Source organism: Dryas octopetala, chromosome 1 (assembly GCF_963921425.1).
Source record: "Dryas octopetala chromosome 1, drDryOcto1.1, whole genome shotgun sequence".
Taxonomy (NCBI): domain Eukaryota; kingdom Viridiplantae; phylum Streptophyta; class Magnoliopsida; order Rosales; family Rosaceae; genus Dryas; species Dryas octopetala.
Window position 1 is genome coordinate 16864449 of NC_141366.1, and position 17392 is coordinate 16881840.

General features: G+C 37.8%; 1 protein-coding gene across 1 annotated transcript; it reads right to left on the bottom strand.

Annotated features, from left to right (window-relative positions):
- Positions 1 to 15580: 15580 nt before the first annotated feature.
- On the bottom strand, positions 15581 to 16384 carry LOC147298608 (cysteine-rich repeat secretory protein 38-like). The gene has a single exon (XM_086255384.1). It carries the CDS (start codon positions 16382 to 16384, stop codon positions 15581 to 15583), a length of 804 nt encoding a protein of 267 aa, XP_086111510.1.
- Between the last annotated feature and the right edge of the window lie 1008 nt (positions 16385 to 17392).

Below are 17392 nucleotides of genomic sequence, written 5' to 3' on the forward strand. Positions count from 1 at the left end.
TTCATTGGATATAATTATCAACCCACTGTAAGACTGAAAAAAATAGATATGTTACTTAATCATAAGGGCAACATAACCTTGAAATATACTTAAAAGAATAAGAGATTGTTTTTTCAACTTTCAAGACAAGTTGAAACGCTCATTCAAAATATGGTGCAAGTTGTGCAATTGCATCTCCAACTGCAACTGCACCCAAAAAAAAAAAGACAACAGTTTTCGGAAAACTATCATCTTAAATTATAAACCATGCTAAAACACACTACCCTCAAACACTCAAATTACCCATAAAACCTAAAACATATTATTGTAATTGATATTCAAATGGTTGTTGGTATCGATATCGATCGGCTTGCTAAGGAAGCTACATATAATCAAGAAGTAATCATTGATAAGTACTGGATGTAAATGGTGGGGTACAACAATATCAGCAATTACTGTCATTTGACGGTAATGGACCACTAAGTTCACCCGAACATATTTCTTTGTCTTTATTGCACTCTTAGAATAGCATTAGAAATTTCATCACAGAATGATGGATAAAATTCCTGTCCTTACTTTTTCTTATTTAGTTTTTACATTGATTGCTAAGTTTCTAATTCCACGTTTATTGATGTCATTTTTAAAAATTTTTTTTTATGGATATTCTAGATACTAAATGATATCCAACATAGCTTTTGCTTAAAGGGGAAACAAACAAGGTTTTCTGCAGGCTTGATCCAATGAAGAACCCCCCATCAGATGATGAGCTGTGGACCTGCCATTGCCTTGGCCATCAAGGAACATAGTGGTTGACCAATTAAGTTCCTTTACCTCTTTTACCCTCAGAAATCCTACAATCTTAAAATGGTAGGGTACAAGGGTACAATTATTCATGGTCCATGAAAGTTTGAACCAACGATATTTTATCTCCTTAATTTGAAGAAGTTCAAATTAAGAGGCAGGAAATAAATATCCTAAATCAAATAGGACAAAGAGGAAATATATGGGAAGTGACAAAGTTACTATAGAGTTGAAAGAGAAAGGGTATAAAAGTGGGTTTCATATGATTTTGTATACATATACAGTTGATCTGCAGTGATAGGAATGTTTCTGTTATTTTCTACAGCACACTACTACTACTGCACACATGCAACATGTTGGTGTGAGTCAACTCATGTGATTATTGTGTAATTATTATAATTAATTAGGTGATTTATTAATTCCTGTATTTTAGTTATAGGCCCATGTATATAAAACACATTTTGTGGTCTTATTCAATTAAGCAAGAATTATATTTGAAAACCCTAAACCATTCTCTGTTCATGGTATCAGAGCCAACCTTAATCACCTCTCTTCTCCCATAGGTATTAAGGTTCGGTCACGGTGGTTTTGAATGGTTTAGGGATCTATCTTGCCTAAATACATTACTCATCATTCTTCTCGGCAAACGTGGGATCGATCAAAGACTGAAACAAAACGTTTTTTTTCTCTCTGTTTTCTTTCCGCTGCAACGTACTTGTTCTCCTTCCTTGATCGATCGTTTGATTTTGCTCGGCCGCAGATTGCGTCGAGTTCTTTTTTCCCTGTTCAGATTGGACTTTGTCTCTGTTCGGATTGGACTTTGCTGCTGTGGTGTGCGACCTGCTGGGGTTCTGTTTGGCTTGGGCGTGGCTGCTGTGCGACAACCTACGGTGCGACTGGTTGTGCGACTTACTGCAGTGCCACGGCCTGTTGTGCAGACGCGACTGGCAGCTGTGCGTGCGATCGGTTGTGGGACGCGACTGGTAGCGGCGCTGCGATCGGCGAACGCGGTGGTGCTGCGATCGGTTGTGCGACTGGCAGTGGCGCTTGCGGGCTGTGTGACCTGCTGTGCGACGGCCTGAGCGACGGCACTTGCCACCCTGGTTTCTGTGCGTGCGATCTGCTGTGCGACGGCCTGAGCGGCGGTGAGTACAACCTGCTGTGTTTTCGGATTCGATGTGACTGGTTGCCTGGCAGCAGCTCGTTACTGTGTGGCTTTGTGCGAAGCTTCTGGCAGTGCCGATCGGTTTTGTGTGACGCACCTGGCAGCAGCTGTGCGGGTGCACAATCTCTTGGTGCTGATTTAAAAAAAAAAAAAAAAAAGTTGCTGCACACCATGTCTAAAGCGCCTCCCTCTGACTCCCTATCTACGGTTTTGAATATGACCAATAATATGGTCTCTGGTTCCCGGGTGAACTCTGTTAGTTCCTCCAGCTTTGTTGTCAAGTCAGGTATCTCTAACTCTGTTTTGAGTACTTCTGCTTGTACTAGTGATGGTGCATGGATAATTGATACAGGTGCTACGGATCATATGACTTCTGATCGTTATGTTTTTAGTCATTTTTCGTCTGTCCGTCCTAAGCCATTTATTGTCAATGCCAATGGTGTGTCATCTCCTGTTTTAGGAGGTGGCACGGTATCCTTTTCCTCTGATTTGTCTTTGCATAATGTGCTGTTTGTTCCTTCCTTAAATTGTAATCTTATTTCTGTTAGTCAACTAACCAAAACTCATAATTGTGTGGCCACATTTTTTCCTACCCATTTTGTTTTCCAGGACATTCATACCAAGGAGAAGATTGGCAGTGGTAGAAAGAGTGGTGGATTGTACTATCTGGATAGTGGAGTTTCCGCTTCAGATGGTCGTGGCATTGTGAGTCTAGTTAGTGATGGTTCCTCCGGAAATAAGAATTTCTCCGAAAATAAGAAGAAGATCTGGTTGTGGCATCGCCGACTTGGTCATCCTTCCTTTAGTTATCTTCGGCGTTTATTTCCCCCTTTATTTCTTGGATTGAACATTTCTACTTTTAATTGTGAAGTTTGTGTGTTGGCCAAAAGCCATCGTTCAGTGTTTCCTTCTAGTGACACACGTATGGATGTTCCTTTTGCTTTGGTACACTCGGATGTCTGGGGTCCTGCCCCGTGTGTTACACATAAAGGAATGAAGTGGTTTGTGACATTTATTGATGATTGTACTCGAATGACTTGGGTTTATCTTCTGAAACATAAAAGTGATGTGTGTGCTGTTTTTCGCCTTTTTCATCACATGGTCCTCACCCAGTTTGCCTGTCCTATTAAAGTTTTGCGCTCTGATAATGGTGGTGAGTTCGTTAATACAGAGTTGACTCAGTATTTTGCTTCTGCGGGGATTCTTCATCAGACTTCTTGCGCTCATTCTCCACAACAGAATGGGGTTGCTGAACGCAAAAATCGACATTTATTAGAAGTCACTCGGTCCCTTCTTCTGGGGGGTCACGTGCCATCTTTGTTTTGGGGTGATGCCTTGAGTTCTGCTGTCAATTTGATTAATCGGACCCCATCTAGTGTCCTTGACTTTCGGCGACCTTAGGATGTTCTCTCGGATTTTGTCTCTCTACCAGGTATCCTTCATTTGGAACCCCGGGTTTTTGGGTGTGTTGTTTTTGTGCATTTACATTCTCATCAGCGATCCAAGCTCGCCTCTCGGGCTTTAGAGTGTGTTTTTGTTGGTTATGGTCCATCCCAGAAGGGGTACCGGTGCTATCATCCTTCTACTCAGCGCTTCTATATTTCTATGGATGTCACTTTTCATGAACATCAACTTTTTTATTCTCCCCGTCCATTGGATTCTACCCTTCAAGGGGAGGTTTCTAGTGAAGTGCAGAATCGAGATGATATTTTGTTCTTTGAGGAAGGGTCAGAACAGACTACTGATCACCCAGTGTCTGAGTCTGAGAATGAGACTGAGACTGCAGAAATTACTGCGGATGAGACTGAGATTGCGGAAATTACTGGGGATGATACTGAGGATATGGTAGGACAAGAATCCACGAATTCTGAGCCTGAGGAATCACCACTCCATGATAGTACCGCCATCTCTCCTACTCCATTGAATCAATCTTCTTCATCCATTGAGGTAACAAACAATACTCTTGATTCACATTCTGGTTCAGATCTTGTTTCTGGCTTCTAAATTTACACTCCCTCTTCGGTCTAACCGAGGACAACCACCAGCTAAATATGAGCCAGATCCAAATGCCAAAGTTAGGTACTCAATTAATAATCATGTGTCATCTGTTAGGCTTTCAAAGTCATATGAATCGTATGTTCTGCAATTATCTTCTGTTTCTATTCCTAGTAGATTGCAGGATGCTCTTGCAGATTCTAGATGGACCAAAGCTATGGCTGAAGAAATGGCGGCATTACAGAAGAATTCAACCTGAAGTTAATTGGTTTCTCTACTTAAGGGGAAGAAGACAGTTGGATGCAGATGGGTGTTTGCAGTCAAACACAAAGCTGATGGATCAGTTGAAAGGTATAAGGCAAGGTTGGTAGCAAAGGGTTATACACAGTCCTATGGCATAGACTAGTTGGAGACGTTTGCTCCAGTGGCCAAGTTAAATACAGTACGGGTTCTGTTGTCTTTGGCCGCTAACATAGATTGGCCACTCCTTCAGTTTGATGTAAAGAATGTCTTTCTCCATGGTGATTTGACTGAAGAAGTATACATGGATCCTCCTCCAGGTATACCAGAGTTTGATAATACAAGATTAGTATGTAGACTGAGAAAGTCTTTATATGGTCTTAAACAATCTCCAAGAGCCTGGTTTGGGAGATTCACCCGTGCAATGAAGAACTATGGTTATCGGCAGAGTAATTTTGATCATACTTTGTTCCTAAAGAAAAGGGGGAAGAAGATTACTGCTCTTATCATTTACGTTGATGATATGGTTCTGACTGGAGATGATTATGAGGAAATCTCTAATTTGCAGAGGTACTTGTCTAGAGAGTTTGAAATGAAACAGCTGGGGGACTTGAAGTTCTTTCTTGGGATAGAAGTTGCTCGGTCTAAACATGGCATATTCCTATCTCAAAGGAAATATGTTTTAGACTTGTTGTCTGAAACTGGTATGCTTGGGTGTAAGCCAGCTGTCACTCCTATGGAACAAAACCATAGACTTTTTGAGTGTTTGGGGGCCTTACCTGCAGATAAGGGGCGATATCAGAGACTTGTTGGAAGATTGATATATTTGTCTCACACTAGACCTGACATTGCTTATGCGGTTAGTGTAGTAAGCCAGTTTATGCATGCCCCGTGTAAACCCCATATGGATGCTGTGGAGCGAATCTTGCAGTACTTAAAATCTGCACCCGGTAAAGGATTGTTGTTTGCTAATCATGGTCATGTGAATGTTGAAGGTTTTTCGGATGCAGACTGGGGTGGTTCAGCAGATGATAGAAGGTCTACCTCGGGCTACTTTACCTTTGTAGGAGGAAATTTGGTGACCTGAAGGAGTAAGAAGCAGTCGGTTGTATCTAGATCAAGTGCAGAGGCTGAATACAGAGGTGTGGCACTTGGAGTAGTCGAACTTTTATGGTTGAGACATTTATTGACTGATTTAGGGTGTCCACCTACCAAACCTATGGACTTGTTTTGTGATAACAAATCTGCTATTGATATAGCACATAATCCTGTTCAGCATGATAGAACAAAACACATTGAGATTGATCGGCACTTCATTAAAGAGAAACTTGAAGCTAAGATTATTAACTTCCCATTTGTGAAGTCCGAAGATCAGCTTGCAGATGTGTTGACCAAGGCCGTAGCAAATAGGGTGTTTTTGGACTCACTAGACAAGTTGGGCATGTGTGATATATATGCACCAACTTGAGGGAAAGTGTTGGTGTGAGTCAACTCATGTGATTATTGTGTAATTATTAGAATTAATTAGGTGATTTATTAATTCCTGTATTTTAGTTATAGACCCATGTATATAAACCACATTTTGTGGTCTTATTCAATTAAGCAAGAATTATATTTGAAAACCCTAAACCATTCTCTGTTCACAACAGCTAGTTTGAATCCTTGATTGCAAAAAACCAAAAGATTGATTGATATAAAATCGGTATCTGAATGACTGAATATGAGTATTAGAAATTAATTATATTAGATTTATTAGACAAACACTATATTCCAAAAGCTTAAGCATTCAAGAAATGGGCCAACACTTTCCCTCACTTGTAGCCCCAACCTGCACGTGTGGAGAACAAACATATACTAAGAGACAAAATTAGGAGATGTAGGATCAAACACGAGACCGTCTGCAACCCTAATTGATACCATGTTAGACAAGCATTGTGTCCCAAAAACTTAAACTTTTAGAGAATGGACAACAAATTGGACCCCTGCACACATTAGATTAATTTATTTTGAATGTTTCTCATCTAGGATTCTTGAAGTTTCTAATATGCATCCTCCCACCGACACTTGACAAATCACAAAGGTGTGAAAACTTGACATTGACAAACCACCTTATAAATATAAGCATACAACAAAGATGGCATTCTCCTAAATCTTCATTACACTGCATGAACCCATGTATGTTTGTGCCCGTGATTGCATTATTGCATGCAATGGGTGGCATCGTTCACTCACATCACACATATAAATACAATATTGAACGCCTTAATATCTAGCATTAAGTTGTCATAGACGAAGAAGTTGATTGAATTCCATAATTTGTAGTAGGCAATTTTGGATCAATATATGAGCCGCACACTACTGCATGTGCATGCATGCGTAGTTAGTTCTTGTTTCAGTGTTGGCTGGATGTGGGTGGGGTTTTTACATATCAAGTACTGGTACTGTCTCTTGCTGCACTGCAAGCCTGCAAGTCTGCAGCTAAATAAAATTGAGGGCCCTTCTGTTATTGATGTCGATGGTGAAGATAACATGACTATAATAATATGATTATATCAGTCGATTCTCACATTCACACTTCATCCACACTTAGTCTGGATAGAATTATATATGAGAATCCTTTTATGTTAGTTCTATATACACAAGAACATAATCATTTATGCTAGTCTTATACAAGGAGCTTTTTATGTATAAAGGATTCGCATATAGAATTCCGTCCAAACAAACTTTATAAGATTGACATAAATGATTCTCATACAAGATCCTATTTAGACAAGATATGCTCAACTTGAGTGTAGATTCAAGAATCCCTCATGATTATATATATTGATTAAGATAATAATAACATGTTGCTTCTCTAATTGAGAGAGTATAACCGCATAACAAAAAAAACACAAAATTTAGGCCCAATGGACTAGCTTTAGTCTCTAATAATAAATAATAAGTAATAATTTTAAAGAAAAAACAAACTAGCCTTAGTGAAAAATATTAATCTCGAAGTTTTTGAAGTTACTTCAAATAATAATGGTGGATGGTAATAATAATAAGTTTAGAGTTCGATTTCCTTAAATAAACACGAGTGAGTTATGATGAAACAACCACAGATCGTTAGGTTGGGCTAAAGTCCAATGCACTGATGAGCAGACAGAAATGAAGTCCAAGATCAGTAATAGAGACAAGAAAAAGTCCAACTAAACCTCTTTTTTGCTTGGTTGGAGGAGATTCATTGAAAACACAAGATTAGTAGTAGAGAAAGTCCAACGAAACAAAAGCCCAACATTGTCGAGTCCAATACTATGCAGAGGCCAATACATAATTTTTTTATTTTTTTTTTAAATATAGGGAGAGAGGATTCAAATTATTGCTGAGAAAAATTCCACTAAACTGATACTAAGTAGTTGATAAGACCAAATTAATTGTGTGACCAGAATTTCAAGACCGTGACATAATTTCATACAATAAAATAATTAATTAATCATCAGCTTCTAGGCTAGCTTCTAGCAACACTTTGACTGGTAAAACGTATTTTGTTTGTGTCAAAGGATGTGATGGTGCCTAGATACACTTTACCACTAAAATTATAAGCTCTCGTCATTACTATGTGCATACTTTCAATTGAAGATACTTTTGTCTGGAACACTCTCACATGCATGACAATTTGTGCTACCCTAGTTATAGTTTAGCTATAGTCTTATAGTATGAACAAATGAAGAAGAAATGTTTCACAAATGGAAAGTATACAAAAGAGATATTTGAAAAATAGAAAACTGTGATTAAGTCATTAAGTTTCTTCATATTTAGAGAAGACACCCGCTCTAATTAAGTTTCTTTAGATGCTTATGTGCTTTAATATAATTTTTTGTAGGTCACAAGTCAATTTTTTTGGTTTACTTTTTAATGAAAAATGTGTATTTTACCCTAGTATAGGCTTGATTCCATCGAACCATATTCCTATGTGAGAAGAATCTAGGCCCTGTTTGTTTGGACGGAATCTAGAGCAGGAATGGGAATTCAATTCCCATTCCATCCAAATATGGTGTTTGGCTGGCTTGTAAGGGAAATGTACTAAGGAATTGACCTTAGTTGACCGTAATTCAATTCCTAATAAGAGGTGGAATAGAAATGCCGGAAGGGAGGTGGTATTTCTATTCCCACACTAGCTAGAATGTAAAATTACAATAATTACCCTCTCATTATATGACTACTAAAAAACTGAAAACATAAAACTCACTCCTCTCGTCCTCCTCCATTCTTCTGTTCCATGGCAGATCTGCCATGCCTCCTACCACCCCACCTGATCCCTCCTCCATGGAAGAAGAAAAATTAATAAAAAAGAGTTTTTTTTTTTTTTTTTCCTTTTTTCTAAATCACTTCCTCCTCTTCCACCACCATGGATGTTATTCTTTCTTTTCTGCACATAGCAGCACCACCGTAGGATATACATATATATATATATATATCTATGTCAATCTTCAACCCCCATTAATCAATCTTCAACAACAAATTATATATCAATTAATTAAGTTGATAATAATTTTTTACCACTATGGATGTTCTTCTTTCTATTCTGCACATAGCAGCACCACCGTAGAATATATCTATGTCAATCTTCAACCCCATTAATCAATCTTCAACAATAAATTATATATCAATTAATTAAGTTGATTATAATTTCTCAACTTTCCTTATCCTCTGCGACTTGGAGAAAACCCATTGATGCCGATATTCGAAGCAATTGAAGGAGGGGGACGAGATCGATCCTTTTAATTCTGGAAACAACCAATTGACAGAGGAACTTCTGGGTTCATCATCAACATATAGAGATTAAGAAAAAGATATAATTGTCCAAATTAAAAAATTATTGTTATCTTGAAATTCCTTGAACTAATCCGATAGGGAGTTTTTTTTTTGTCGAATGATACAGCAGTTTCTCTCCCACTCTATCTCTCCTTCTTCTCTCCTCTCTCTCCCTCTCTCAAATTTGATAAGTTAAAAAAAAAGGATAAAATTGGAAAAGTGCTATTATTTACTCCATTACAAATCATTCCATATTTTCAATTACTAAATTGTTCCAAACATTAGAATGAAAAGGTAAAAGTCATTACATTACTACATAGTTAAGGAATGGAATACAATACCCATTCCAATTGTAGCATTACGGCCAAACAAACGGGGCCCTAAAGTCGAGTGTCTTCCACATAAGGTGTGGATATTTAGGTGTGAGAAACAGCCCCATCCTTAATTTGATGGGAGTATTAATTAGAAGGCTCATTTTCACTAAGACCACGTACATTTGGTGTAATGGATTAAATTTTTAGATAGATTAACTCATTAAATTCAAGTATATTGAAAGAAGAAATACAGGCTAACTAATAAATTTTATGAGGAGAAAATAAATTATCAAGATTGATATCCCACCAGTTTGTAGGAATTGGAAGAGACAAGTTTTCCTCATAAATAATACATTTTTTCCTTCATCTTGGACAAAAGTTAGAAAGCCTCTATTTCCTTCAATATACCTTGAATTTAGTGAGTCAACCAATCCAATCCAATTATAGACACCCAACGTGGCCTAAATGAAAGACAAATTATTATTGCTGCTATTGATGAAATAATTTATGCTTAAGGAAAAGTCTGATATAGTATGGAACCTTAACTCACTACATAAACGACTGTTCCCTTTGATTTATATATATTGAATTTTTTTTTTTGGCCATGATATATATTGAAAAATTTAAACCTTTGGCAGTTCCAACAACATAATTATAACATAATTATGTACGAAATTTGGAAATCAAGATGGAAAAGAGAAGATTTCTTCAATTGGAATTGATACAAGCTTAATATATATTCACAATGTGCATGTGGTCTCAAAATTAAACTATTTTTCTCACAGATCATGTAAAGTCAACCGCTTGCAGATACCCATTTTAAACTCTGTGCCTCTTAGGCAGGTTTTTCAGGTTGGCTAAGACTTAAAGATTCACTTTTCAACCTTGGCCAAAAAAAAAAAAAAAAGATTCACTTTTCAACATTACTAAAGAAAAAGACATGGTTGGCCTGTCATATGCATATTCTTGAACACACAACAATCAATATGGAGATACCTTAAAAATTCATCTGGAACACAAGAATCAACCAGAAAAGGATCAAGTAGCCCCAACCCTTTGCCTTCCTTCCTAATTTCCATGCCTGCATATATATATATATCAACATTCAATGGGATGAGCATTAAGCAGTGGTTCATTAATAGCTATATCACTTTGAGAAAGTGCTACACAATTTCAGCCAGATAAACTTACACATGCTATGATCACAAAAGTACTGCCATGCTTGCTGACACAATCATAAGGATTTTGATCAGCCATATTTTCCTTGTTGAGATACAGTAGAAATTAGCAAAGAATTAAAGAAGGAAGAATGGAGTCTGAAATCTCTTGGAGCACACGTAGTGCTTTTGTATCAATTCATTCCACTGTATATGATAATTACAAGCAATAGTGTATATAGCTTTTGGCTGTTGTAACAGAAAAGAAAAGGAGAGACTGTGATCTCTTCCCAGCCACAAAGACAAGACCCTATAAGGTATTGACACCTGTCCAAAAGGACAGCTAACATGACTAACACATTTCTTTTATTTAAAAACTGATTAACTCATTTTAACTACCTAATAAGCTATCAGTTAAGGACCTTAATTCCAACACTCCCTTCTAAGGTCTTAACTGATTTAACTCCAAGCTTGCTCCTTAAGTAACAAAATCTGTCCTTGGCCAATGCCTTAGTGAAAATATCAGCCAGCTGCTCTTCACTTTTGCAGTATAGCAAATCTATCACACCATCTTGGACTGCATCTCGAATGAAGTGGAATTTCCTGTTTATGTGTTTTGACCTTTGATGAAATACAGGATTTTTAGACATTGCAATGGCAGAGGTATTATCACACCATAGTGTAGTAGGTTCTAACTGCTCTTCACCAAAATCATGGAGCACAAATCTAAGCCAAACTGCTTGTGTGGTTGCTTCTGAAGCACTCATATACTCTGCCTCTGCAGTAGATAGAGCAACGCTTTGTTGCTTTACTGAAGCCCATGAAAATGCACCATTCCCAAAAGAAAAAGCATAACCTGATGTGGATTTCATATCATCTTCATCCCCACTCCAATCACTATCACAAAATCCAATTAAAAGAGCTGAGTCTCCCTTCTTGTATTGGATTCCATAGTCTAGTGTGCCTTTGACATATCTGAGAACTCTCTTGGCTGCTCCATAGTGCTTGACTGAAGGGCAGTGCATAAACCTTGCTAAGAGGCTGGCAGCAAACATGATATCTGGTCTTGTAGCTGTCAGATAAAGCAGACTTCCCACAATTTTTCTATATTGTTCTTCATCTGCTGGTGTGCACTCATCATCCCTCCTTAATTTTTCAGTTGTTGCAAGAGGAATTGACACCTCTTTGCAGTCCTTTAAACCAAACTTTTCAAGTAGGTTGAGAGCATATTTCTTCTGGTGTATAAAGATACTCCCTTCATTTTGAATAACTCCCATTCCTAGAAAGTGGTGTAACAGCCCGAGATCTGTCATCTCATATTTTTCCATCATGGCATCTTTAAATTCTTCCATCATTTTACCATTACTTCCAGTATACACGATGTCATCTACATAGATAGATACAATTAAGGTTCCTTTGTTTTCCTCAGATTTCACATACAGCGTTGCTTCACTTGGATTTCTCTTGAAACCACATTGTTGTAGATATGCATCAATGTTACTGTTCCAGGCTCTTGGAGCTTGTTTAAGCCCATAAAGTGCCTTTCTTAGTCTGTAGACTTTGTGTTCCTCATCTTTAACCACAAAGCCATCCGGCTGGTCTACATAGACTTCTTCCTCAAGAACACCATTTAGGAAAGCTGACTTGACATCCAGTTGATATAATTTCCAACCTTTCTGAGCTGCTAAGGCAATCAAGGTCCGAATAGTATCTAATCTAGCAACCGGAGCAAAAGTTTCATTAAAGTCTACTCCAGGCTTTTGTGTGTAACCTTTAGCTACAAGCCTTGCTTTATATTTCTGGATAGTTCCGTCCAGATTTAGCTTAGTCTTATATATCCATTTAACTCCCACAATTGGTTTGTCATCAGGCCTTTTCACCAATTCCCAGGTTTGGTTCTTCTCTATCATTGCAATTTCCTCCTCCATGGCCTTTTTCCAAGCTATGTCTTTTACTGCTTCAGCATACCCTTCAGGTTCAATCATGCTTACTCGACATTGAGCAAACACTTCATTGAGATCCTTCCATTTCTTTGGTGTAGAATCATAAGTTTCTGAAAAATCTATTCCACTTTCAAACACATCAGTTTTAGGAGCTGATCTTTGGCTGTTACTTCCAACAGCAAAGGTAGTGATTTGTGAACTCGAGCCAACATCTTGAGTACTAGAAGGTCTTGGAGATGACTGCACAGGAGTAGAGGATATGCACAAATTTCCATCTTCACTTGCTTCATTTCTTTTGTCCCATGGAACTGTCACATATGAGGTCTCATTTGTTTCCCAATTCCATAGAGCATCCTCATCAAAAACAACACTCCTTGAGACAATTACTTTCTTACTTTTCAAATCATAAACTCTATAGCCTTTTTCTCTAGTGCCATAGCCAACAAATATCCCCTTTTGTCCTGTTTCCTCTAGTTTCTGTCTGAGCTGAGATGGAACATGGGTGAAGCACACAGAACCAAATACTTTCAGATGCTTTACACCAGGTTTCCTTCCACTGAAAGCCTCAAAAGGTGTCATGTTCTCAAGTGCACGAGTAGGGCACCTATTTAGAATATATACAGCAGTATTTACTGCTTCTCCCCAAAAAGTGAAAGGCAACTTCTTCTCGTGAAGCATTGTTCTGGCCATTTCCACCACTGTTCGATTTTTCCTCTCAGCAACTCCATTTTGCTGTGGTGAGTAAGCAACTGTCAGCTGTTTTTCAATTCCAGCTGCTTCACAAAATTTTTCAAACTCCTGTGAAGTATATTCTCCACCCCTGTCAACTCTTAGCTTCTTTATTTTAAAGCCACATTGCAGTTCAACCATGGCTTTGAATTTCATAAACACTGAGAGCACACTTGACTTCAACCTTAAAAAATAAATCCAGCACATCCTGGTCTTATCATCAATGAAAGTCAAAAAATATTTGTTACCTCCGTGAGTCTCCACCATTGGTCCACACACATCTGTATGAATCAATTCAAGGGGGTCATTTGCTCTTTTCACCTTTTCTTTATCAAACACCTCTCTGTGAGTTTTCCCAATAGCACATCCCTCACAAATGTGATTTTTATCTGTGAGTTTTGGTAGTCCATAAACCATGTCTCTATCCTCCAGCATCCTCAAGCTGTCAAAATTTAAATGTCCAAGTCTCTTATGCCACTTCCAGGTTGAGTCAACAACAGTCACCCTATTTGCCATTATTGGACAAATGCTTTCAAATGTAAGAGGAAAGCATCTATTCCCCTTCATTTGGATAGTTGCAACTGGTACTTGCATATTTTTGTCTTCATAAATATAGGCCATAAATCCTCCAAATACTAGCCAGTATCCATGCTCGATCATTTGTCCCACGCTTAGCAAATTTTCATCAAGGCCAGGAACAATCATAACCTCAGGTATGAATCTAGTTCCACCCTTTGTCTCCACAACCAGTGTCCCTTTGCCAACTGATTCAACCAAGTCACCAGTTCCCATCTTAACTTTGCATTTGACAGTGCGATCAATGTTAATCAACAAGGATTCACAACTAGTCATGTGGTTACTACAACCACTATCCAGATACCACGCATTTCCATCTCCCTGCACAGAGGCTTTATGGCATGCATAAAACATGGTGGCGTTATCTTGTACCTGGTTTGCATAGTTAGCTTGTTGACCCTTCCTGCCAGGTTGATGACACTCCTTTGCCATATGACCAAACTTCTCACAGTTATAGCATTTGACCTTACCCTTATACCAACAATCACCAAAATGAGTCTTGTCACACACTTTGCATTTTGGTTTTCCACCATCATTGGCAGTGCCCTGTTTTGTATTTGTTTGATACCTGCTTTCCCATTTCTTTGGCTTTCCTTTCCATCCCTTGTAATTCTTCTTTCCACCCTCTTGACCATATGATCGGTGATTATCATTATGGCCCTTTGAGGAAATGCCCATACTAGCAAATGCTTGTTCTGAAATTCCAGAATCATCATCATCTCTATTTATTCGTAACTCATAGCTCTTAAGGGACCCAACGACTTCATGTACAGAAACAGTATTCAGATCAGAAGTTCTTTCAATCACAACACACATCGGATCATATTTCTTGGTGAGACTAATTAGTACCTTCTGTACCATGCGTTGGTTAGCCAAAGTTTCTCCATATTTTTCCATCTGGTTTGTTAACTCAAAAAATCTACTGAAATAATCAGAGAGTGACTCATTTACCTTCATCTTCATATACTCAAATTCACGTCGTAGTCCTTGAAGTTTCACAGATCTGGCCTGCTCATCTCCATGATATTCCTCCCTGAGTAAGTCCCAAGCCCCTTTTGCTGTTTCTTGATTCACAATACGAGGAAAAATTTCCTTTGAAACTGCCCCCTGGATAATTCCCAGTGCCTTGGCATCTTTCATAAGCTGCTCCTCCAGGTAAGCATCATCCTCTTCATCATCAACACTCCCTGGATCTCCTTCTTTCTTTCCCTTCTTCTTCTTGGACTCTGGAATTACAATACCTCTATCAACAAGTTTCCAAATCCCATGAGATTTGAAAATTGTGATCATCCTAACTTTCCAAAACTCAAATTCAGTACCATCAAAGATGGGAGCCCGTAGCTCACCACCAGCTCCTGCCATTTCTGAGTTGAGAGTATTCTCTGTTGGATTTCTCTCACCCGTTACACAGTGACAACGCCCAGCTCAAATCAAACCTTGGGCTCTGATACCATGTTGAGATACAGTAGAAATTAGCAAAGAATTAAAGAAGGAAGAATGGAGTCTGAAATCTCTTGGAGCACACGTAGTGCTTTTGTATCAATTCATTCCACTGTATATGATAATTACAAGCAATAGTGTATATAGCTTTTGGCTGTTGTAACAGAAAAGAAAAGGAGAGACTGTGATCTCTTCCCAGCCACAAAGACAAGACCCTATAAGGTATTGACACCTGTCCAAAAGGACAGCTAACATGACTAACACATTTCTTTTATTTAAAAACTGATTAACTCATTTTAACTACCTAATAAGCTATCAGTTAAGGACCTTAATTCCAACATTCCTTTCGCTACCTGCAATCATTTGTGATTTATAACTGATTTCCCTTGTGAAAGCTATAATTAATAACATGCATAATTTGTGTAAATTAAAAAACAGATACACTCTTCACAAGTACTTACTGTTTCCTTTGTTATTATCTGGAGAGCTAGGAATAAGAGCCTCAGTTGCACCATTATAGAAGGCATAGAACTCATACCGCAAATAGCAACTGCGACTGAGAAGTTTTGCACTAGTGAAGAAAAAGTTCCACTCTTCAATATCTTGTATGCCTTTCTGAAGGCATTTATCACAGTCAGCTACAGATAAGTCTGCAGTGCACTGCACAAAAGCATATATCGTTTTATCTCCAAAGGGTGCTTCTCCAGTAGCATACATGTTGTTAGCTGAAACATTATAAGCCGCTGCTCTCTGAGCCAGATCACTCAGCATCCCAATTAAAACAAACTCAAACTTTTCGGGGTCTGAAATATTTTTCTCCGAATTACCTGTGCCAGTGTTGTATGATACATTCAATCTGCCAAAGAAATTCTCATTGGAGTAGCGCAATAGGCACGTATCCGCCCATGCAACTGCTTCTTTTGAGGTTTGACAAGCTGTCGCAAATTGTGATTGTGTTGAGCTTATGCAATTGTGACAGGCATCAATTGTAATAAAGCCGAAGCACATGTAGAGAGCATAAACTCTATCTGGGTCTTTTCCTGTGGAGGTATTGTAAAACTTAGAAACAGAAGCATGGGAAGGTAATGAATTGAGTAGACTGTTGATGTTTTTCTGATACGGGCTATTAGTATCTGTATAGTTAACTTCTGAGCAGCTAAAAAAATCAGCATAAGAAAGGTCACAAAGGAGGGTGATGAGAAAACAAAGCAAAAGCAGTGGAATGGTCAGAACACTTGGGAAATGAACCATATTTTTGTCTGTCAGATCTATCACTAGGAATAATAATCTACAATCATAGCAAAAGATTAATACCACTTTATATAGCTAATTGTTTTTCTTCTTCTTCTTCTTCTTCTTCTTGTTTGACCTTTGGCTACAAGCAAAATATACTCTCTTTGTCATTCAATTAATAAGTAATTTCTTGGATGAGTTGTCATTAATTAGTAAGCTAAAATCACATACTGTGCAGACCTATTATATGTTCTATATATGACATTTTCTTTGTCTGACTTCTTATATGACTTTAAGCAGAGGAATATAAGATTATAAGCTTATCCATTCTATTCTAGCTTATTGTTATATTTTTTCAGAAGTAAGGTGTTTGACTTCTCTTCCCGTTACCAATCAATTGGCTCTGGTTTCCTGGAAAGTATACTCAGTTGAAATTTTCAAACATTCAATTTGTTTAATATTTGGTCCTTGACACAAGTTTATAGAATGTTTCATCGAAACTAAGAGATAATGGCAAAGACGTCACAAGCGATAAAATGAAATAGTAACACGCGCGCCAATGTTAGGAACCTCTTTCAACATTGGAAAAAGAATTATCACTAGACAAAAACTAGTTGATATGTTATGTTCTAGTAGAATTCGTATATATACTTTCCACAGGCTGTAAGAAACCTTTATACATTATTCTTATATCTATACATGTTGAACTAATTTCAATTAAATATAAGCAGCAGATCATTAGTATGATTCTAAAAAATAAACAATCTGGTCTTAGCAACCTGTATTAGCTAACTACAGGTATTTTGATTGATTGGTGTTCCTTTTCCATCGGATCATATTCCTGTATGAGAAGAATATTCGAAAGTCAAATGTCTTCCACAAAATTAACGATTTAAGGGTGTGGAAATAGCCCCATCCTTCTTTTGATGGAAGTATTAATAAGGTTCATCTTTACTAAATAAAAGAGAACATATTATTGCTGTGAGTGATGAAATTATATCATCCCTATAATCAAGACCAGACTCC